The sequence below is a fragment of the Saccostrea echinata genome, unplaced genomic scaffold, assembly GCF_033153115.1.
Source record: "Saccostrea echinata isolate AGI-Se365-2 ecotype Australia unplaced genomic scaffold, CSIRO_AGI_Sech_v1 ptg000001l, whole genome shotgun sequence".
In the NCBI taxonomy this organism is placed as follows: Eukaryota; Metazoa; Mollusca; class Bivalvia; order Ostreida; family Ostreidae; genus Saccostrea; species Saccostrea echinata.
Genome location: NW_026889750.1, coordinates 31,649,648 through 31,673,290, shown reverse-complemented (window position 1 = coordinate 31,673,290; position 23,643 = coordinate 31,649,648). Strand labels below are relative to the sequence as shown.

General features: G+C 33.7%; 1 protein-coding gene across 16 annotated transcripts in view; it reads right to left on the bottom strand.

The window, feature by feature from the left end:
- Nucleotides 1-225: 225 nt before the first annotated feature.
- The window catches only part of LOC133189504 (zinc finger E-box-binding homeobox 1-like), a 44,284-nt gene continuing 20,866 nt past the window's right edge, over nucleotides 226-23,643 (bottom strand). For 3 of the 16 annotated variants that reach the window (XM_061324864.1, XM_061324868.1, XM_061324860.1), the window contains exon 5: nucleotides 22,427-23,304. In XM_061324864.1, coding sequence (XP_061180848.1) covers nucleotides 22,781-23,304 — 524 coding nt within the window. In that variant the 3' untranslated portion in view covers nucleotides 22,427-22,780. Of the gene's footprint in view, nucleotides 2,267-6,409; nucleotides 8,632-11,999; nucleotides 12,248-12,950; nucleotides 13,341-13,879; nucleotides 14,239-15,333; nucleotides 15,711-16,486; nucleotides 16,918-17,764; nucleotides 18,140-18,363; nucleotides 18,832-19,128; nucleotides 19,841-20,413; nucleotides 20,737-20,982; nucleotides 21,312-21,583; nucleotides 21,889-22,426; nucleotides 23,305-23,643 lie in introns of those variants that run through there. The other 13 variants (XM_061325031.1, XM_061324949.1, XM_061325023.1 and 10 more) reach the window with 13 other exon arrangements.

Sequence of the window (23,643 nt, the reverse complement as noted above, 5' to 3'; positions counted from 1 at the left end):
TGTAGACCTAACTGTTGACGTAAGGTGGAAGTGAATCAATAGAGATATCGTTATCATTAGGTTTATTGTAAAACATATGTCCATGACTACGATCTCTTTTTTTTAAAGTCCCATCATGTTCACGTTCATACTCTGTGAACTTGAAAGATTCCCCCAAACTATCAACATTCTCGTTCAACCACATGGAAGAGTAGAATTGCCCAGCATAATCTAGTAGTCTTCTCGTAGTCTACATATGTTTATTCAAAATGTTACGTGCAATTAACTGTGAAAATATACTTGAAAATATCTTTGGCACCTCGAAGTAATTTAATAGCATGGTTAACTACAAGGTGATAGCCAACAATTGTCCATATATTAGACCCCGTATATATTCTCCACACATTAAACATAGGTAATCAAAGATTACGAAGCTCACCTCGACGAATGTTATCTTTAAGTAAGGCTAATTTCACATATTTTTTTTATTTAGTGTACATCCCAAGATCAACATGATCAATGTCCATGCAAATTTGGTTTAAGTACGACTTATAGTTACTTGGAAATAGACCTGTTCAAAAAACGGTTATCCTGTTTACTAATCAAGAAAACTTTGGTCAGTTCCAACATCCAAAGTAAGTCTGGAAGTTTTCATTAGATGCACCATCTATGCAAATTTAATCATAACAGGCCATAATGTTATATAGCTACTCCAAAAAAAAATTATCCTGGTCACTCATCTGGAAAATGTAGGTCAGATTCAGAATCCAAAGCAAGTCTGGAAGTGACCATCCCTAGCTACATCATCCATGCTAATTTGGTTAAAATATGGCTAAAATTCACTCATGTGGAAAATCTAGGTCGAATCCAGCATCCGAAGCAAGTGTGGTGGTGTCCATCCCTAGATGCATCATTCATGCAAGTTTGTTCAAGGTAGAGCTTATAGTTACTTGGGAATGGACCTGCTCCAAACACTTTAACCTGGTCACTCATCTGGAAAATCTAGGTCGGATCCAGCATCCGAAGCAAGTTTGGTAGTGCCCATCCCTAGATCCATCATCCATGCAAGTTTGGTCCAGGTAGGGCTTATAGTTACTTGGGAATGGACCTGCTTCAGAAACTTTAACCTGGTCACTCAACTGGAAATTCTAGGTCAAATCCAGCATCCGAAGCAAGTGTGGTAGTGTCCATCCCTAGATGCATCTTTCATGCAAAGTTTGGTCCAGGTTGGGCTTATAATTACTTGGGAATGGACGTGCTCCAAAAACTTTAACCTAGTCACTCAACTGGAAAATTTAGGTCGGATCCAGCATCCGAAGCAAGTGTGGTAGTGTCCATCCCTAGATGCATCATCCATGCAAGTTTGGTCAAGGTAGGGTTTATAGTTACTTGGAAATGGATCTGCTCCAAAAACTTTAACCTAGTCACTCAACTTGAAAATCTAGGTCAGATCCAGCATCCGAAGCAAGTGTGGTAATGTCCATCCCTAGATGCATCATCCATGCAAGTTTGGTCCAGGTAGGGCTAATAGTTACTTGGGTATGGACCTGCTCCAGAAACTTTAACCTGGTCACTCAACTGGAAATTCTAGGTCAGATCCAGCATCCGAAGCAAGTGTGGTAGTGTCCATCCCTATAGACGCATCATCCGTGCAAGTTTGGTCCAGGTAGGGCTTATAGTTACTTGGGAATGGACTTGCTCCTAAAACTTTAACCGGGACGCCGACGCTAACGCCGACACCGACGCCTGGGGTATAGCATAAGCTCATCTCGACTTCGTCGAGGTGAGCTAAAAATGATCTTTCAGTCTGAAGATATGAATTCACCCTAACCTTAATTAAGGATACCATTTTACAAAGCTTTTTATTTAAGTATATTTTCATGAGTACTTTTGTTTAAACAAATACAAATTCAATTACATTCCCAGAATGGGTCTAGTTCTTTGAAATTCTCTTTTCGAATAAAGATCTGCCTGATATCTACATTCAAGAATTACCTTTTCGGAAAAGTCATTGATCTTAGAAATAAAATGGAATAATGTAAATAAATGACATTTAAATTAACGGATTCATGACGTTATTGTTTCGGGTTTTGAGGGCAAACTCCCGGATGTGTGACGTGTCTGCTGTAGTTTCCGGAGTGGGTGAACTTTTTTCCACATGCTTTACACTGGTAAGGAGTTTCTCCAGAGTGGATTCGTGTGTGCTCTTTAAGGTGGTGCTTTAGTTTAAAACCTTTTCCACAAAACTGGCAAATATACTGTCGTTGTTCTGGGCGAATGTGGAAGTCTAAAAAGGGAAAAAAAATGTGTTTGTGTGTAAAGCCAAGACTAAGTAAATACTACTCTAAGACATAATTAATATTAATAGGTTATGGTTGTATTTTCTACATAACCCTATCTTTCTTGTGATTCCCCAGATATTTGATTATAATCAGTGGATTTTTTCTGGAAATAAATAACTAATACTTTTTCAGAAATGCAAAGCATTGGAATGCCTGCTGGTTACATTGGACAATAAGTTAAAAGTTGCCAAATAAAAAACTACTGATATATCATGCAAATAAATAGATTAAATTTAAGGCATGTGAATGTATACATTTCATTTGTATAATCTTGAATTACATACAAAGAAATGTATAAAAGAATATGAAACTTCCAAGATAAACTTTTAATTGGGTCCATCTCTTTCTACATAAATTGTGTTCTTTAAGTAATAATTTGTAAGTAATAATTTGCAATTCAACTCCTTTTCAATCATCTATCAAAAACCTATGATAGATATGCAACAAAAAGCCAAACAATAAAGCAATAAGAAATATGACAAACACACACGTTCATAGATGCGACAAAAGCAATAAACCTTTGCAAGCTAGACCATTACCCGTGTTTTATTTCAGAACATAAAAGTTATAACAATGACTGACGCAAAATACAATGGTCCAAAACGACTTCCCACATGTTTCCAGTTCTGTTAACAATGGGAGAATACTGACTGAATATATTGCATTATAGTCATAATATATTAATGAACGTGAATTATTACTAAAGGGTGCATTTATTGACAGGTTAAGGAAGTAATTACAAAATTGTTTACATCTGTTCCTTAACTCAATCTGATATGTTTTTGCACGGAAAAAAAATTAATCATGTCAATTTATACAAATAAAGCGAATAAAATAGCTTTAGGGATTAAGTAACTTTAAAGGTATATATATATATATATATATATATATATATATATATATATATATATATATATATATATATATATATATATATATATATATTAAAAGTGACTACGGTGGCAAATCGTTTAAATTTCACATTTTCCCATTCCTTTAAAGAATTATGACGAAAACATTTAATAATTTTTGTTATCGAATGGAGGGTTGCTAAAAGTCTCCAAATTTAAGGATTGAAAATGATACTCGCATGACGCGTTAGACAAGGAGTCACTGAATGTAGGTAAAAAAATATAATGAACAATTTCTCGGTGGGGGATTAACGGTCGCATTTGACAGGAAGTCGCTTAATATAGACATGCAGGCGGTCGCCACGACAGGTTTGACTGTATATATTGTAACAGTGACTACAGTTGCAAATTGTTTAAATTTCACATTTTCTCATTCCTCTAAAGGAGAACGACGAAAATTTATTTGATCAGAGCTTTATAACTTATTGTCTATTGTGAACACTATTGATATTTTCTAATTATTGATACATGTAGTGCACAATATAGTAGTATTCTACATGAGTCTCACACAATCCAACCCAGGTTAAAAGTTTTACAGAGTTTTGGTTTCGTTATTAATTTTCCCCCAAATTCCTGTACACAAATGAAATGATTGGCCTTAATAGAAATAACGGAAGCAGCAAATTTTCTTTGACAAAAGACGAAAAATGAGGGAACATAAGAAATAAGCAGATAAATTTACTGGAAGGGAAGTGTTTTCAGATACCTTTACCTATTTATAGCAGCTTAAAAACGTCTTCCTTATTAATTTTTAACATGCTTGAACACTTTATTTTTTATAATTTCTGTTAATCTGAGGACTAAGTTACCTTGCCAAAATAATTTTAATGGATTCATGGAAAAGAATCTCTCTCTTTTTTTAACTTGAGAATGCTTTTGTTAAAGTTTTAAACGATATATGCCTCGTATACCCCAAAATTAGTGTAACTGTGAGAAAGAGCATCTCTTTTAATTTTATCTGAAATGATGCTGCATTATTTTTTCAGTTGAAATGGTTATTCTTTCATTTATTGTATTTTACAAACATATTTATAACATTTAATCTAAAAAGGCTATTTGGAGCTGTTAGTAGAGAAACTAATGCACTGTAACATGAAGTAAAAATCTACAAAAAGACTTCAAAATACTCTTTTAAAATCTATATTTTTATAAATCTAGTTTACTATGTCTAATTATATCCCGTCATTATCCTTTTTCCATAAAACATTGATTGAATACATTTAAATGAACGAAGATTTAACGTATTCGATATGTATTTTTTATCATGTGCTTCCTACGTTTAAGCCCACGTATAATTGGATTTCTAAATTATTAACACATGAAAAAAAAAGTTACTTCACTGAATGAAAATGACAAACATCAATAATATTACGTAAAACTAAAAAGTAATATACATTAGTCTTTCTTAAAAACAGTTGCTTCCTACTTTTGAGCTCATGTAAACTTGCGGAAGAGTCTGCTCATTCTGAAAATATTTGAAAAAAATAGTTACGATTTAATGGTATCAAAGCTTTACAATATAATATATCTAATTTTATTCTATCAATTTTTCTTCGATTGAAATCTAAAAGTTCTAAATTACATGTTCTATTAAAAAACATATTCTATTAAAATACTGTGTAATAAGCATTATTAGTTTTATCTCATACCTAGATTACCCCAGGAGTGTAATAGTGAAAGCAGATGTATGAAAAAACATAAGTAGAATACAAGTGTGGCAATGACAGGAAATAGTATTATCAATATATAGATTCTACTTGTAAGAATAAACAATTATGCAGAATGATGCGTATATTGACTTCGTTCTTTTTTTAAAGCAAATGATAAAGGGTTATCAAACTTATGTTAGTGAATATTGGCACGAGTTGGCTGTACGTACAGCCAACTCGTGCCAATATTCACTAATGTAAGTTCAATAACTCCTTTATTATATAGCTTAATATTTTCCATTGATTTATATAAATCATTGAAAACTCAATATTAATGAGACTTTTTCAGTATCGTTATTAAGACTGTGAAATATCAGCGTCCGTTCCTGGAAATATTCAGTATCACACCCTTCCAAAGACCCTACCAAGCATTATAATTTGCGTATTGAGGTTTTTATTGCTCAGGCTTAAATATAGGTACTAAATTATTAATAATTTCAATTTTGTGTGAAAAGAGATACATTTTACATGGCTGCCACTACCATTATAAACATTTCTATTGAGTGGTTGACTTAAGACTTTTTTGTTTACAACGAGGCGTTCGATATTGAACGCTCGCATTCGGAATGTTTCTGGACAACCACGTATATTGCAAACTCAGCGTTCAATAAAATGCCAGGATACTGAACGCTAAAATTCTCTAGACCATAAGAAGTTTTTCATTGCAGACCATTAGCTATATTATAAAATTGTAAATTGATGTGGGGCCCGTGTTTTATGCCGTGTTCACAAAAGACAAGATAGACTAAGACCCCCTTTTGGCCCCTGATTTGTAATATCTCCAGGAGCAATGCAATAGTTCATTATAACAAACCTGTTGTCATCCTTCTTACAAAATGAGTATTAATTCAAAGGTCACAGGAGGGTCATAAAAAATGCCAATTTCTAATTTTTTTTTTTCATTTTTATGCAAGTCTTCATCAATTTTATAGCACATTTTGTTGCAGAAAACACAGAGCACAAGCATGCTTATCTATCAAATTTATATATTTCATGCACTACTATCAGATACTCACTACTTCTTGCGTATAAAAATCTCAGATAGGCAAGAGTGTGCTCTATGTTTCCCGAAGTGAAAAGTATCTCAAATTTGACGAAAATCCATCATAACTGAGGAAATTCGGTAAAATTTCCAACTTTGGCACCCTCTTGTGGCCTCTCTATACTTTCTGAATCAAAATTATTGCTGTTTTTTTTTTTTTTTTTTAAAAAGAAACATTTCAAGGTCTTAACTGCAAACTAAAACAATTTTAACTGTGTTCTGATTTTTACATCAAATAAGGGGCCACATTAAGCCGTAACCATACCTTGTCCTTTGTACTATTTACAGTTTTCAGGGTTTTTTTGAGATCGATTACTGTTGGTTATCTTCTCTTGTCCATTAATTCAACTGGAACACGTCATCTTTAAGAGTACTCAGGTGAAAAAATGTCTCAATTTTATTCCCAATAACAAAGAAACAAGTAAAAACTATACATACGATATATTAAGTTTATAAACAGCCCATTTTATTTTAAAAATTAAAAAAAAAATCATACACCAAAAATAGTATTAGACAAAAAAATATATACAAATTAATTGACTAGCATAAAATTAAAATCTCAGCAAGACACAGCGATGACCCTCAATGAAGAAAATTGATTCTGTACAATTAAAGTAAAATTCTTACATGGCTCCCATGGTACATGTAAATTAGTGCACAACTTTGATGCAACGAAGACACATGAGTTTGTCTACATATTCATATCCCACCGTCTTCAGGCCGGTGACAGCAAATTCCATCGAAAATCTTTGTGATTTCATCATGGTTCCAAATACATCAAACAATACTTCCATGAACTCTCAATAAGGATTGTTTTTACGTAAATCTATCAATTTTTTCTTGCAAGAAAGATTTTAGATTTTTCAATGTATTCGGATGTAACACATTGTCTTCCTACTACGCCCAACCCGAAACCAGTGTGACCATACATAAATAAAATTTACCAAATAATTATATAAATAGAATCTGAACAATAGAAGGAGGTTTTAAAGTGTAGTCCGATATTCTACAGAAAATGCTGAAGAATTTTCCATCTTCTTCGTTTTGTAAACTTTAAGACTATACCAGCCGTGTAAGTATGCTGATTTTTGTATTTGTATTTGATACTATGTCTCTTGAAAATAAGACATGACATCGTAACGATAATATGAATCACATCATTAATTTTTAGAATTGTCTTTTAAAGTAAGTTATCGCACGGTAAATAACAAAAATGGGAAAAAAATCTTAAATGTCAATGACTTGTATAGTTGGAATATAAATCACGCTGTAATTTAAACAAGAGGCATATGACCATATAACGCTCATCTGGCCTTGCTGTTCTAAAAAAAATCTCTCTCGATATATATCATTTAAAAAAATGATCATGTATTGATCCTATTAACCCTTACCCCTAGGACCATGATTTTAACAAATCTGAATCTGCACTAGTCTACCTGAAGATGCTTGTATATTACATGTATATGAATAACCATACCGTGATAAATCTTGAGGAAAAAAAACTTCAAAGATTATTTCTAGGGGGCTGATTCAAATTATCGAGATCAATCTTAACGTTACTGTCTTAGAACAAAAGACTTTATTAAAATTTGTTCCTTGATATTCCTTGGTAAAATTTATTCCCCTTTTGTGTTCCTTTCCTACCCCAAAGGAACATGCTTTTAACTCTTTTTTCACTACCAGAGGATGCTTAATATGACGAATCACGGACGTGCTGTTCTGGAGAGGAAATTAATACTTTCTCTTTACGATTCCCATGTAAAATTTTGATTCCCTTTTCTTGCCGTTCCATCCCTTCCCCCGGGGTTATGATTTGGACTAACTTAAACGTTTACTTTATGAAGACGCTTCATCTTTAAAGTTGTTTCTTTTTGTTAAATTTTGACCTTTGTAGTCTTACCTTAGCCCCAGGGTTCATGATTTGAACAAATTTGAATTCGCACAATATAAGGAAGCGTTCATATAAGTTTTGTTCCATCTAGTCCAGTGGTTCTTCAGAAGATTTAAAAATGACCCAACCATATTTTGTTTATTTCTGAATTATCTCCTCTTGAAAGAGAGTATGACTTTTCATTGAAAAAAAACCCAAATCCCTCCACCCAAGGATGCTTTGTGGCAAGTTTGGTTGAAATAAATCTACCGATTCTGCATGGAGGAGTAGTCTAAAATGTGAAAAGCTAAAGAGGACAGAGGACACAAGACTAATGGACGCTAGACACCATTCCATCAGATAAACTCACTTGAGCATTTGGCTCAGGTGCGCTAAAAAGGTAGACAAGTGTAAGGTTATGGTCGGTTACAATTGAAATTTCTTAACGAACTACGATCTGGTTGATTCGTCATATTGTACAAACTAGGATTTCTGACACCTGATGATGTCATAGGATTCATTCGATTCTTGTGATACAGGAAGAAACAATGACGTCTGTCCCCAGAACAGAGAGGCACGAGACACTCCGAACATCTGTAACGCGTCATCACAGCACCTCCATTTGGAGTTCTTTCCCCTTGTATCTTGCAGAGCTGGCATGGCCGTCTTCCGGACTGGGTCTCTTCCTGAGTGATCTTTGTAGGCATGTGATTTCCAAAAGGACGGTTGTTTTTCATAGGATTCTTTTGAGATTGATTTGTAGTGGCATATGTAAGGGCTAAAATAGAGGTAATAATATAATTTGTTAATCATTGAAAAAATGAATGATTAGGAGATAAACCATGGAAAGCATGCAATGTGTCTATTCTTTATTCTTCTTCGCATAAACGTGCAACGATCTGACTAAATACACTTTATCACCGATGGAAAGAAATGTATATTTAATTAGTTAATACATGTATATATTTAAAAATCCCATGGAAAGTTCCATAATCGTCGCATTTGAAATTAGAGAAAATAAGAATTTGGCCTGCATTGCGGAGACGTTCAGTATATACAGTGTACGTTAACATGTACTCTTCTCTTGCTTCAGTTATATTAACAATACTCATTCAAATTCATGTTATACCAATATCCTTTGATATTCTTATTTTTTTCCCAAAGGTTGAAGAAACAAAACCAATATGAATAAATTTTATTAGTATTTATTTAGGTGCAATAAAATATTTCATCATTAAACATAATTTTTTTTTTCTTTTTAAATATACAAAAGTATACAATTAAAAAACATTATTAGAGAAAAGTGAACATAAAAGGTATGTGGCATGTAGTTGGACAGCAATCAAATCTCATGACGTCATATAGCGATGTCCATGGGCCACACCGCTCATGTGCGTTATCTTGGCATTTTTTCTGCTTTTCACTATTTCTTAACAATGTCATCTTGCAAGAGTACTTGAAACCTTCATTAAAATAATTAGCCAAGTAGTTCTTTAGATGAATTCTTTCCCACCCTAATTTAAAAAAAATAATCTGCATTATACGACTGCTTGCATATTAATGTCATTAACGGTAAACTTGTCCTTCAAAAGAGGGTTTTAAGACTTTTTTCAATATATATTTCTTAGTGAAATTTTGATCTAGATAGTATTCTATATAGCTTAAATTTAAATTGCACCGTCCAATTATGGAACTGTTGTCATATATTTTTAACAGATTGTTTACTTATATTCTCATTTAAAACTTTGGTCCCCTGCTGGGCTCACACTACCCCCAATTCCAAAAAAATTGAAATTTCCTTTACCGAAAGATGATTGCATTTCAGTATTACTAGTTGTGGTCTTGCTTACAAAGAGACGGACGACGGACAAACCTCGATCATAATTCTACTCACTTGAGCCTTTGGCTCAGGTGAGCTAAAAAGGGAGCAAGAATTGAATTGAGTACAATTTTTTCACAATAATGACTTTTCCTCATCAAACATATATACAATATTTTTATAAATGCTGAACATGTGCAAATGCACGTACAAGGGAATAATGTTTAATCATTCCAGAATGCATCGATTTCTAAAGATGCCGATTTCATTGTCATCAACACAAATAGGCTCTTATTCATCATACTTTACGTCAAAATACGCGTTTCACAGTAAAACAACGATAAACTACTTCAAAAGGATGGTGAGCAACAATGCTTCCATGATTTCATTCCGCTTTAATTATATCGCCATTATCTTTCTACTACAATTTGCAATATTTTCAACAGAGGTATTATTACCTTCTACATAAAACTATTCATTTCTATAGATAAAAAAGAATTTTGTGTATTGCTTCAACATTTATATACTACGTAAATTTAAAAAAAAGGAATGGAATCAAAGGGCTTAAATTGATTGATACAATAAGGAATGCATTTCATATTTAAGTAAAGACCCCCCCCCCCTTTTCAAATGACGAAGAACAAATGATGGATAATCCGTACAACCTTTTACTGCAAAATTATTCTACCACTATCATATCTCAAATAATCAAATGTATACCCCTATATTTGACCGTTAAAGAATATCACTGACTTTTACCCCGTTTTAAAACAACATTAAACTTTATTATACAGCTAAAAATTACATTGTGAAAACACCATTTATAAACAGTGCTAAAATTATCAATTTTCTGACACTAAAATTGTTTAGATATAACCCCTCAAGCATTGCCATCTTGGAAACAAAAACAGAAAAGACTGTTGAAGTGGTAATAATGCACCGGCGAACGGTGTGAGGATAAAGGTTAACCTTCGATCAACCAATACTCTTCTACTTTCAAATACACACGACTATCTCTGTGTGTGAAAATTTGTGTTTGACAATACATCTCTTTTCGTTGTATATCGGTAAAGCCTTATGTACAAGTCCTCTTAAAATTCTTTTTCATGCACCAATCATTTTAGACGGTTTTGGCAAGAAACATTCCTTTTAAAGCTGCATTTCCTTGTCAAGACTGAAAAGAACTTAACTTTGAGCAAAATACATATATATCTCACACACTCCACAGGCCCGTAGGAAGCAATTTCAGTTTGGGGGGGCACAGCCAAACATTTTTCAGTTGACAGTTGAGGGGGCACTACCAAAAATTTTCTGACAAGCAAAAAAAAAAGAAAAAAAAAAAGGGTCGTCAACTACCAAATATTCCTTGACAAGCAAAAAATAAAAAAAAAAAAAAAAAAAAAAAGGTCATCAGGCGGTTTTATTGAGGGGGCACATGCTTATATTATCTATGTTTACTATAGTAATCTATATATCGGCAAAATTATTGGGGGGGGGGGGGCACGGCCCCCCCGTGCCCCCCGGTTCCTACGGCCATGACTCCATCTTCTCAGTTTTTAATCCATTCCAATATCTAAGTTCTCAACGTCGTGCAGCCTTGGGACGCAGTCCTTCCGTGAAACATTTCAAAGCAATTTTTGTTCTTACAGAGAGGCACGTTACATAATTCACACTTGTAATAGGTAAATATATCCCAACCCTTCACAGTTTTCTCTTTGTTCAGGTAACAGTTCAAACAACGCTTTCTCTTGCAGTGTACAAGATGATGCTGAGGATTGGAACAGAGCACGGGCAGAGTTCTGCGATTTTGTCTCATTCCTGTTGATTTATGAAAAAGTTGTTATTTATTGTTTTCTTATACATACCATGCTAAATGCAATTAATCATATTATAACAGCATGTAGCAACAACAGCATTTAGTAATTGATATTATACTTTATATCCATTCAAATACTTATACACACTAGAAAGTACAAACAAACAAAGAGAATGCTTTGTTGATTTGTTATAATAATTTAATTCTTTATATTCATGTTACAAGTTTTAAGTGAACGTTATCTAAAACTATTACCAATGGACTTGAAACTTTTAAAAAGGTGGTGAAGATATATCAGGCCTTTTCCTGATTTATTTATTTTTACAGTGTATAATATTCATGTACTCTTGTGATTTTTTACAGTCAGTCATTCAAAAAAAAAAGGTTATCTTTCACAGAATACATACTACATATTACTGTGAATGAAAAATATTATTAAATCATTTGTTGTAACATCAGAGGAAAGCTTGAAAAACTGCAGAATATATATGCTGCAAAATAACTATCATGCACAATTCAAGGATGATCAATATCCATTAATGTCTTTGTGAAACAAATAAAAACAGTTTCTGTTTCCACGACAGAGAGGTACGTTACATATCCCACATTTAAATACTGTTTGCACACGGTAGCCTCCCGCAGTTTTATTGCGCTTGCTGTGACAGACCACACAGTACTTCCGTTTGTTGTTTTCTGTGGACACGAGTCGATGTGGATAAAACATGGCAGAGTCATAAGAAATGTTTTCACCCTCTTTGCCTTGAAAAGAGTTTAAGACCAATTACCAAGTATTTGAAGACTAAACAACATATATATGTAAAACAACTAAAATGTTTACATGGTTTAAGGTTCAATTTAAAGTTTAGAACCCAACAAAGCAACAATTTATAGATCTCTTCCAATTGGAAAAATAACACTTACTATTAAGGATAAAATAAAATGCCAAAACTATAATTGACTATCAAGACAACTTTTTGCAATACGAGGACAAGAAAGCGATCTCCCATACTCTTCACTGACACTAGAAGCAATTCTTTTCTTGCATACTTTTCCTCCATCCAAGACACGACGCATTTCATTTTTTTTCACACAGAAAATAGACACAGAGATAATCTTTTTGTATATTTATTCATCTTCATTACATATTTCAAATTAAAGGAAATAAATAAGTCCAGATCTACTAGTATGTAAATCATAGCACATCTTAAGGACTTTACTTATACATCATTGTGTTTCGATAAGCAAAAAAGAAAATGCAGCTAAAACTCAAACTTGTTTTGAAACTAACAATATAACATAAATCAAACTGAAAAGCACCAAGCCAATTGTACAACACATCAATATGTACAGTAACTAACCGCACGAAATCCCATTTGAAACAAAAATGCCAAAATTAAGCCTTCATCTCAAAGCGTAATAGGAATCGAAAAAGTCTGAACAACTAAATTGACTGTATAAATCCTCAAATTTTGTTTACATAAATTGAACATAAAAAGTTACTATTAGGTATGCACTCCCCCTTCCCAATTTTCACAAACAATCTCTTTGTGATAATTATAGAAACAATTTCTATCAACCGATCTACAGAGCGCCACACCGCATTTACTACAGCCATGATAGGACCTGAAGATCTTGCCAGTGCCCCCTCTTAAGTCATGGAGTTTACAATACTGGCATGTGATGTAAATGTTTCTTCGGCACTTGAAGTCCCTATTCAAACGTCCTAGTCTGTGAACTTCATTGGTTCCGTCCACCGTGTTTTTGATGAAAAGAATTGATTTCCCAATGCAAGAATCCTTAGGTTTTACAAGATACTTCCGGCAACTTCTGTCAACATCTTGACTAAATGTACCTACAAGTATTTCATTTTTTCAATCATTTTATCTTAATAAATGTGTTCTTTCTTCAATTAAATTTATAAAAGTAACAGAACACTTTACTTCATTCAACGACAACTTATCAAATACATGTAATTTAGAGGGGAAAATGTTATACAAAGTATGTCCAGAAAGTAAAAAAAAGTCCTTGACTTAAAGAAACTGAAAATTCTGCTATCCACTTTCTACCTTTAGATCGCTAAATAACAGGAAAAAGGAAAAAAATCCAAACACTCGGAGAAGGTAAAAAGGATTTAATAAGATTAAAGAAATCAAACAATACTATAGCATTGTACAAATCAACTCTGTGTCTAAATACTTTTAGTTTCTTTCAGTATTTACATGTACTGGAAATAAACAAACCATTGACAATAATTCATTTCAAATCATCTGAGTTTTGTTAAATCTATTTAATTACATACAGTAAATTAATAACCACATTTTTTCAATCTTCTACTTAAGTTAAATATGGTTACTTTTCCCAAGCCTCTACATTTAACAAATTTTAAAGAGACGAAAAAGAAAAAAATCAACTCTGCAATACATACATTAACGCTTCCCTTTCTTTACAAATAACCTCTTCGTGATAATTATTAAAACAGTTTCTATCGGCAGATCTACACAACGCTACACCGCACGTATTACAACCGTAATAGGACCTGAGGATACTACCCGTAGCCCCTCTGACGTTACGGATTCTGCAGTACTGGCAAGTGATTCGTTTTCCATTTAAGCCCTCTAGTTTGTGAATTTCTTCAGTTTGGTTAGCCTTGTTTTTGATGATAAGGACCGAATTCCCCGTACTTCTTGAGTGTGCTTTGTGCTTTAGTAAATCATCCGGGAAATTTACATCAAGATCTTGACTACCTCTACCTGAAAGAATTCCATTTTTTAGAAGTTTACACACCAATTTGTGTTTGCAATTTTTTCTCAGTCGATAGTTAAGACTTTGTTCTTTATATACAGTTAAGGAGAACTATATTCAAAAGTCACTTTACAAATTTGGCACCATAAAGTTTTCGGAAAATTCTCAACAATTCAATTACATCCATTTGCTACACTTTTAATCATTAAGATTATGCTTTCCTTCTATAAACAAACACTTTTTTTTAAATGTTTTTCACTGATAAATAAAGAATCTGTTGCAATTTGACATGATTTACTATCCTAATTTTAATACTTAATCTCTTACTAGAATTTTGGGGGTGGAGTTTTCGTTGCATAAAGAGACCAATGATTTAAGTCCTCCATGACATGTAAAATTTCCTATATACAACTCAACACTTCCTCAAGCACGAAATCAAGTTTAAGTCCAAACAAATATTTTTCCCTTTAACAACGAAAATTTGATCCCACGAAAATATGTAATTTTACAGTACCTGACTACATAAACTTTTAAATTGTGTTTTATTTAGAACAAAACGCTAATTAAGTGAAAAAATAACACATTTGAAATAAAATTTAACCTTATTCAAATTCTTTATTAAGTAAACACCACCATTGATTTTGTATGACAAAATATACCGAATGCTTTAGCTAATCGCCATTTTTTACGATACACAATGGAAATTATTACAAGATACAGAGTATTTTAATATATAAATTAACATAAGGATCGTGAAAATTTACGTGAAATTTAATGCATTAAATACAATTTAATGCATTTTAACAGGTTTCTCATAAAATATACAATCTTACACACCATCACAGAGTATAAGAAAAATTCATCCGATTTCATCAGACTGTTTTCAGAACACAACCATTAAGAATTTTAAAAATCACGCTGATACTGTTTCATTTTGATGTCAAAATTCGCTGTTTATGAGTCAATTATTTTTTTGTCTCTTCTTTCTCTTATTTTTTTCTTAAAAAATCAGGTGCACTTGATCCTATTCAAATCAATCATTAACCACGATGCTACACGTCGACTGCAAATCAAACAAGTGCAATTTATGGTAATGAAACAAAGAAGAAACTAAATATTTATCTCTCCAATGTGCACACTTCTCCCTCTTTTATTACATACACATCTCCTTTCATTCCATTAAAAACAACCTCTGTGTGATAGTTATAGAAACAGTTTCTCTCCGAGGGGCGACAAAGAGCGATACCGCACTTGTTACATCCATAATATGACCTCAGAATCCTCACAGATTCACCCTTAAAAGCATACATTTTGCAATACTGGCATGTGATGCGTTTCCCTTCCAAGCGTTCTAGTTTGTGAACTTCGTTTATTTCGTCCGCCTCGTTTCTGAAGATTATAACCGAACTTCCAATTAAGGGTGGCTTGACTTTTACTGAATCATCCGGGCAATTTCCATCAATATCTTGATAACGTACACCTGCAATTATTCATTTTTATTTAAATAATGCAACATTAAGAAATGTGTGTGAGCTGAAGTCCTAAAAAAATCGTACTCAAACCCAGCATCATTAATTATCAACAACTATTAGAAAGTCAACAAAGTTTAGGCACTTTTGGAACCACATCTGTTTTACCTAGTTCATAACAGAGGAGTGTGTGTCTATGAAAAACAAGAGTCTCACTTCTAATTCTTGATTTTCAATATCTTTCAACGAAAACAACTTTAATTTTCCAAAAGAAAAAGGTGAAGGCAAAAACGAATCCCAACAACAAACCAATAAATAAATAAAAAAATTAATGAATCATAAAATAAATAACAAAATTTAAACAAAAAAATATCACAACAAAAACTTTTTTAGACTCTCAAAATAACGATCATGGAATGAATCTAAACCATGATGCAACATTCATCGTCGCACTCGGTAATTAACGCTTTCAAGTATTTCCTATCATCCATTGACTAAGATTCACGATTTACATTATGATTTGCTCCGAAGGCAAAATAAGTAAGGATTGTCCTAAATACATCTTTAGAACTTACATGAATACAGGAAAGGATCTTTATCTGTTTGAATTAAAACACGAGTTTTTCTTTCTCTGGAAGAATTTATTAAAGAAAAATACACAGTGTACCAAAAATTAAAGAAGTTATGCCGATTCCGATAAACATTTAAAGGCTTAATTCTAAGAAACGGATTTTAGGTGTCTTGATTGATTTTCTATTCATTGTTATAGAAAACCATTCAGTCAATACATTAGCAAAACCAACTACAATATGTTTGTACACTTCGAAACTTCAAATTCATCATCTACAGTTGGAATCACAACTTTGTGATAATTAAAGAAACAATTTCTTTGGAGGTCCTTGCAAAGAAAAATTCCACAGAGGTCACACTTATAGTAGGATTTACGGATTTCACCACTAGCAAATGTTGTCTTCGTCAGCTTACAGTATGTGCAATGTCGAGCGGACGGTTCCCCGCTCCGAATCAAATGATGAACTTTTTTCTTTTCCGGATCTTTTCTACTAGACATTTCAAGACTTGCGCGAATAACAGGGTCTTTCTTTTTAGATTGCTCATGATGAGTGATGTCTCTTTTAGGCTTTGGTGTTACTTTTTCGTGTTCTTTACTCCTGGACATATTCATCATTATAGGTAGCTTCTCCGAATTCATATCAATGCCTGAAAGACATGATTTTCATCATTGCTGGTGAACATTATTTAAACCAGTGTCTACAATTCATGGCTTGTAATAATCATTTATTTTAATAAATCACTTTGATTGCTCTGAATTACATTAATGCAGTAATAATTCACAACAGTATCACGGAGGAAAAGAATAATTTAAGGACACGGGGTATTCCAAACATTTTGTTTTAGAAATTTGTAAAACAGCTTGTACAGGTTTTACGAATGCTAAAGCAATATTTATCACGTTTTCCTATCAAGCCAGCCTTAATTCTTCTATCTCCCCAATTCTATACTGAAATTCAATGCAAAAAAGTGAAAAAACAAAATCCCCACAAAAAATATGTATACATTTGGTCAAATTTTTCCAAGAACAAATTAATTTGAATCTAAGAACAACCAAGTAAGAAGTTATGATAAAATTTCCATTTCCCCAAAATTTTGGGTATCCTATGACCTTTAATTACACTGCCTTCAACCGCACTGAAAAACCGCCATAACCAAGATATATTGATTGGCAAATTTAAAATATTCAACAGATGAAGAAGATTCATGACTACATTTTTTAGCCATGATTGAAATACACTGTAATTCGATAGAAGTATGAAACTTTTCAAAAACACAATAGTCATCAAATAACCAAGCAAACTTCTTACAATCCCTTAACCTGTCAATAACGCATACCGGTATGACTTGCATTTTTGCACGTCTCTTCCTCAAGCTAGAAACAACGATTCACAAGTTTTTTTTTTCTAATTTATTTTACGAGACTTTGATCACAACATACAATAATATAAATTTTACATTTCTTTATCACAATGCGTTCATAAATAATAAGCTTCAAATTTTAAAGCAAAAATAATAAAATATCCAATACAATATCTTGGGTGACCACGTTGTCATTTTTCACCCATCACATCCTCGTGGTATCTCAAGAAACAAGGCCTGAGTTGTGGCCGACATAGGGGTACCCGACAAACATTACATTCGTAGTAGGATCGGCGCACTTGCCCGCCTCGAAATCGGTCATTTCTAAGTCTGCAGTATACACAGGGCTTTTGTACCCTATACGGAATGGGCACCAGATTGTGACGACCGATTCTATTCACACGGACCAATTCTGGATCACCGTCTGAGAGCATGGTAGACAGAATGTGGAGTACTGTGTTCTCAGAACTAGACGAATGTCTTTCTGTTGAATCAGTTACATTGACTCCTATGTAAAAGATATTCATAAAAACATAGTTGAATGAACGAGCTTCAACAACAGTGATATGAAAGCATTTTACTTAAGCACAACAGAATTACAATATTCAATTATGAAGACAAACAAAATTAAACAGAAGTCAATAAAAAATGAAGAGATAATTATACATACAGAATGAAACCAAATTTTAAAAGCTGATTGATAGACAACCTTTACAGGCATTGAACAACCCCTATGCCAGAAGATTTGACTCTCGCGCCTATTTTAAGGGCTCATACTTATCACCAACCACTGAAACGACAAGCTAATCACAGTACATCAATCAACAGAGGAGGAAGATCCTTGATATTTCAGTTTATGATAACTTAAAAAACACTCCCTTGACTGAAACCTACATAACGGAACATTACAAGTTTCACAGTGATAGAAGGTCTGTTTTATATTTCCATTGGCAAATCTTTCTCCTGTTATTTTACAGTACGCACAAACTTTCCTGGCTGGCATAGACTTCAGCGTGTGTCTTACATGAGTTTTCCCCTCCTTTGTATATAACTCACATTGACCTTCTAAATTATGTATGACAGAGAGCGGAGGTAGATTAAGTTGTGGATCAACAGAAAGTTTTCTTGGGGGTAGATCAGCTGGTTTCCGTGTCCATGATGAAGCATGGGTCACTCTATGGTCAATTCTCTGGATTTTTCCTGAAGAAAATGTAAAAGCACCATGTAATAATTGTCACTCGTAATATTTAGTACTACATGATGTGACATCAAAAACAGAACATACCGCATAATACCAATACCGCATATCTGGACACTGCACTAAACTCAGAGGTTTCAGATTGTGTGCAGAGAGACCTTGTCATCATCAAGTAAAATGACTAAATACCAAGAAGATGTGAGGAAACACTACTGAGTAAGAAATCGATAGAAAGAAACCCTAGAAGAAATGAGTCCTTCAATAAATATCAGAGAAAATCCAGCGATCAAAACTGTAAATCTTGTGACATTGTTTATTTCAAACAAGAAAAATCATAATACTTCTTTCATCAATGTACATATTATATATAAAAGTATATTAAATACTGCATTTTTCTATCAAAATATTGCTAGTATTTGATCAAATATGAAGCACACACAACGCAAGCGCATGTAAAAAATCCTAACAGTAAAAAATAAAATATGCGGATGTAATATTTACACCACATCCCAAACGGATTTGAAGAATTCTTGCGCGCAATAACGTTACATCATATGAAAATTAGATATAGACCTTAAAAATCATTTTAATATCTTAAAAGATAAGTAATTCAAGAGGAATTGGCGAACTTTAGTTGATGATAGTTTAGGAAACAGTCCCTTATCTGTGGCCGACAGAGATGTACACCACAGGCGTCACACTTATAGTAAGTCTGTCTTGTGTTCCCGTTAGCAAACTTCTCTCCTGTAAGCTTACAGTACTGACATACTCGAAGAGAATACCCAGCATTCGCCACTAAAAAATGTTTCACATGTTCAGAGGATCCTTTTTTGGTGAACAACATATATCGTCCTTCCTTACTGTGAATTAAGGTTAAGGGAGGGTTGTTTTCGCCTTCTGCTATCGCGGCGGGTGGAAGAGTTCTTGTTCCACAGGTTGCCCTTGACCTTGAAAATCTGTGAGCAACAAAGGTTCCAAGTCGCCGATTCAGATCTCCCATTGGAAATATTGCTACAACGAAAGCAAGGTCTTTATAGTAACATACGATCGTATTAAGGACATCAGAGTGTACAAGGTGACAGTTAAACACTGAGATGATCGTGTAAGCAACTATTTGATATATAGATATGCTAATGCATAGTGGAGGTGCTTTGGTTACGAACTACTGCTTTTGTCATTTGCAAGTTTAAAGCAAATTAATTTTATTATCTAGTATTCCCAACTCAACTCGAAAATCAAATCAAATCAAATTTATTTCCTGTGTCGGCAACACATAATGTTAACCACTTACTACATTTTCTGAATTCCTTCACCGAAAACAGATTTCCCTCCATATAGTACTATCCAAATACATAATTTCATTAAACAAGTCTGCTTCTGCAACACTAACCCACAATAGACAACAATACAAGAAACTATTCGTCTTTTATTCAAAATAAACAACTATACAACTATAATATACATATATATATATATTATCTTACGTTCTCATCGCATTCCTTTACATGATTAATGGTTTGTTATGAAATCACTATAGACGTAGTGAAAATGATTCCCTGTCAAGCTAATACAAATTAGAATCGATTACTCTCCCCTTTTTTATTTTATTTCATACTGAAAAGAGCATCCTTCTCTCCGATTTCCATAGTGCCAGTTAAAGAAACAATCGCCAACAGAAGGCCTACACAGAGTCACCTGACACTTGTCACATTTGTAGTAAGACGTCTTGGGTCCACCAGAAGCAAACCGAACACCGTGGTCTTTACAGTAAGCACATGTCTTTTTCGAGTATCCAGGATGTGGTATTAAGCGATGAATGGCCAAAATGCTTCCATCTACAATCTCTTTTATTGGCGTGAACTCAGTCTGTCTCTTTCTTTTTCTGTGCTGCAGGCAATTTGAAGGCTCTGAAACATGAAGATTTTCTTGAAGTTCTTTTTCGAGAATACTTAACTCAGGAACTTCTAATTGCTTATAAAAGACAACTATTTCGAAAGTCAGAGATCAACTTGTACCACAGTCACTTTGCCACCTACACTAGAGTACACAAAACAGACACCACGATGAAACCACCTTTTATTATCAGAATTCACATCCTAAGGAAAAAAGCGAATAGAGAGAAATGTCTAATAAAAACACTTATATATGTTGTTTAAAGATTTTGAGTTTTAGCAGTCATTAGAAAATGTGCAAGTTTCTATTCCTTTAAGTCTTTGATGCCACTGATAGAAACAATTGCTGACAGACACTCTGCAGAGGGCAACCTGACACTCCTCACAGCGGTAAAATGAAGTTCGGACTTTCCCGCAAGCGAATCGAGCATTCGTTTCTTTACAGTAGCCACAAATCCTTTTCGCATTTCCTGGATTTGGTACAAGATTATGGTACCTCACATCACCATTCTCCAATGTCTGTACTGCAGATGCAACGATTCTCCGTTTCGTTGTATTCTTATATTCGTTTGTTTGCCGCAATGTTCCGACTGAAACATGAGAGAGAATCCTTTAATTTGTTATACAGTTTGGATTATCTTAAATAGTTTATCAAAGGATGACAAAGGATGTTCATAAAACATCTACACAGTATGATAAAATCCTTTAGAACCTGTATATAATTATAAACCAAAACAGAATCCCAAGCTTTCTATTCTGTGGTAAACTTATGTTAAAAGTAGTTAAAATACACTTCAAAGTTTTACCCAAAGAATTCAACATCAATAGAAAAGAGGTTTTTTTCTGCTTTTGCTTACACAGATCAATGATTAATCCCTCAATCAACTGTGAAGGAAGATGTTGACTTGTTCTCCAAAACTTCATGCCACCTGTAGAAGCAATCACTGACGGAAACTCTACAAAGAGAAACCTGGCATTCCTCACAACGGTAGTATGAGGTCCTAGCATTTCCACAAGCAAAACGAAAACCCATCTGTTTACAATAAGCACAATTCCTTTTCACATTTCCTGGGTTTGGCACAAGTCGATGATAGGTAGTAAGGTCTCCCACACCAATTCGTGCAATAGGTTCAACGTTTGGACGTCTCCTCTTTTCCTTTCTTGCAACTGAAAGACGAAAATGTGCCCTTAACATCGTTTTGGCGTTAAACAGGGAATATATGTTTCTACTTCTACATGAAGAATGTAACCATCTGTTCGGGTCATGCCGTACTCGAGATGGGTGTTGCATTTATACATGTAACATGCTGAAACTGATATCCCTCATACCAAATTACAGCCATTAAAACCTTTGGCGTTAAATTAGGATTCTCATTCTTTGAAAGACATTTCTTATTCTAATCATCGAAGTAGCTATTTACCAACTCTTAATAAAAATAGCCAACTAAACACAAATTTGAAGACGAAGACATATATGATGTATTCACTTGTAAATTCCATCTTATTACTGTATCCTCAGTATCTTGTTTTGCCGGAAAATGATTTTCTGTTATTTCAGATTTTCACTAGAGCATTTAGAAAAAAAAATACAAAAATCCTTTTTTTCAAGTTTTATTAAAAAAATATTGATTGAAACAATATCAAATGTACAAAATGCACCAACATAAAAATCGACAAGAATAGGAACAACACATTATCACTTTGAATTCAACATCCATCATTTTCAACACTTTGGAACTTATATAATATTGTATATGCCTTTACTTGCAGATTTTCTGAAACAATATACTCTATTTGATATGGCGATTTTGCAAAAAAAAAATTACTCTTGTCAAATGTATATGCAGACTTCATTATTCGGCACATGTCCAAAGATGTTTAGATTAATGCAAGCCCACTACAGAAAACATTCAGAATAGATGTAGGAAATCACAGTTCACAAATAAACTACAAACAGACAGTGAAACATTCTCCAAAACATATTTACACAGTAATCTATAAACAAATCTAGACACCCATACAACATCTTTACAAAATTATTAGTTGGTAAAGTTTCCAATTATGAGACATTGCTCCCTTGGTCTCCAAGAGGTCCAGTATATCCAACTAAAGCATGATACTGAATAAAACAATTTCTCATCTGAGGCCTGCATAAGGCTACTCCACAAGCCTCACACATGTAATACGATCTTACAGTCCTTGTTCCGGTTCGAATCCCCATTGACGCGCACATCTTACAATTTCTGGTGTCCTTTCCATCTGCTATATGCACAAGTTTATGTTTCAATCCAGCTTTTTCCATGGCCTCAAAGTCTTCCTGGCTTTTTGCAACTATCCCTGGTCTTGGTGCTCGAGGTCTAGGGGCTCTGAAAGACATAGGTGAACCAAACTGTGAAAGATTTATTGGACGGTGTAAGGATTGGTGCGGTAGATCTGAGAGCTGTTGTTCCCCATTCACTTCGTCATCTTGATGCTGCTGCACTGAAGAGTCATTCACTGATTCAGATCCTTGAAATGCAAGTCGAGGTCTACCAAACACATTCTGAAGGAATTGCAAAGGTCCTGTTGAACGAGAATCTTTCTCTGCAAGAATAAAAATTCTTGATGGAATCAGGTCAAAGAGTATGAAGTGATCACAGAGTGCAATGACCTCCACCATTAGTATCAACTATATTAAGAATTATCTTAAACTAAGCCAAACCTCAAGCATAAGCTCCAAATTAATGCTATCATCTGTGAAACTATTCAAAAGGCAGGCCACCTGACAGTACATCAATAAAACAAAACACTTGTCAATATCTCTAAAATTTAATGGAAACTGACTCTCAACACTGAAAATACTACCATTTTTTTTTACAGCAACAACTACATAGTATATTAATCTATCAAGTTCAACCTGAAAAGCCTGGATTAAAAATTCTC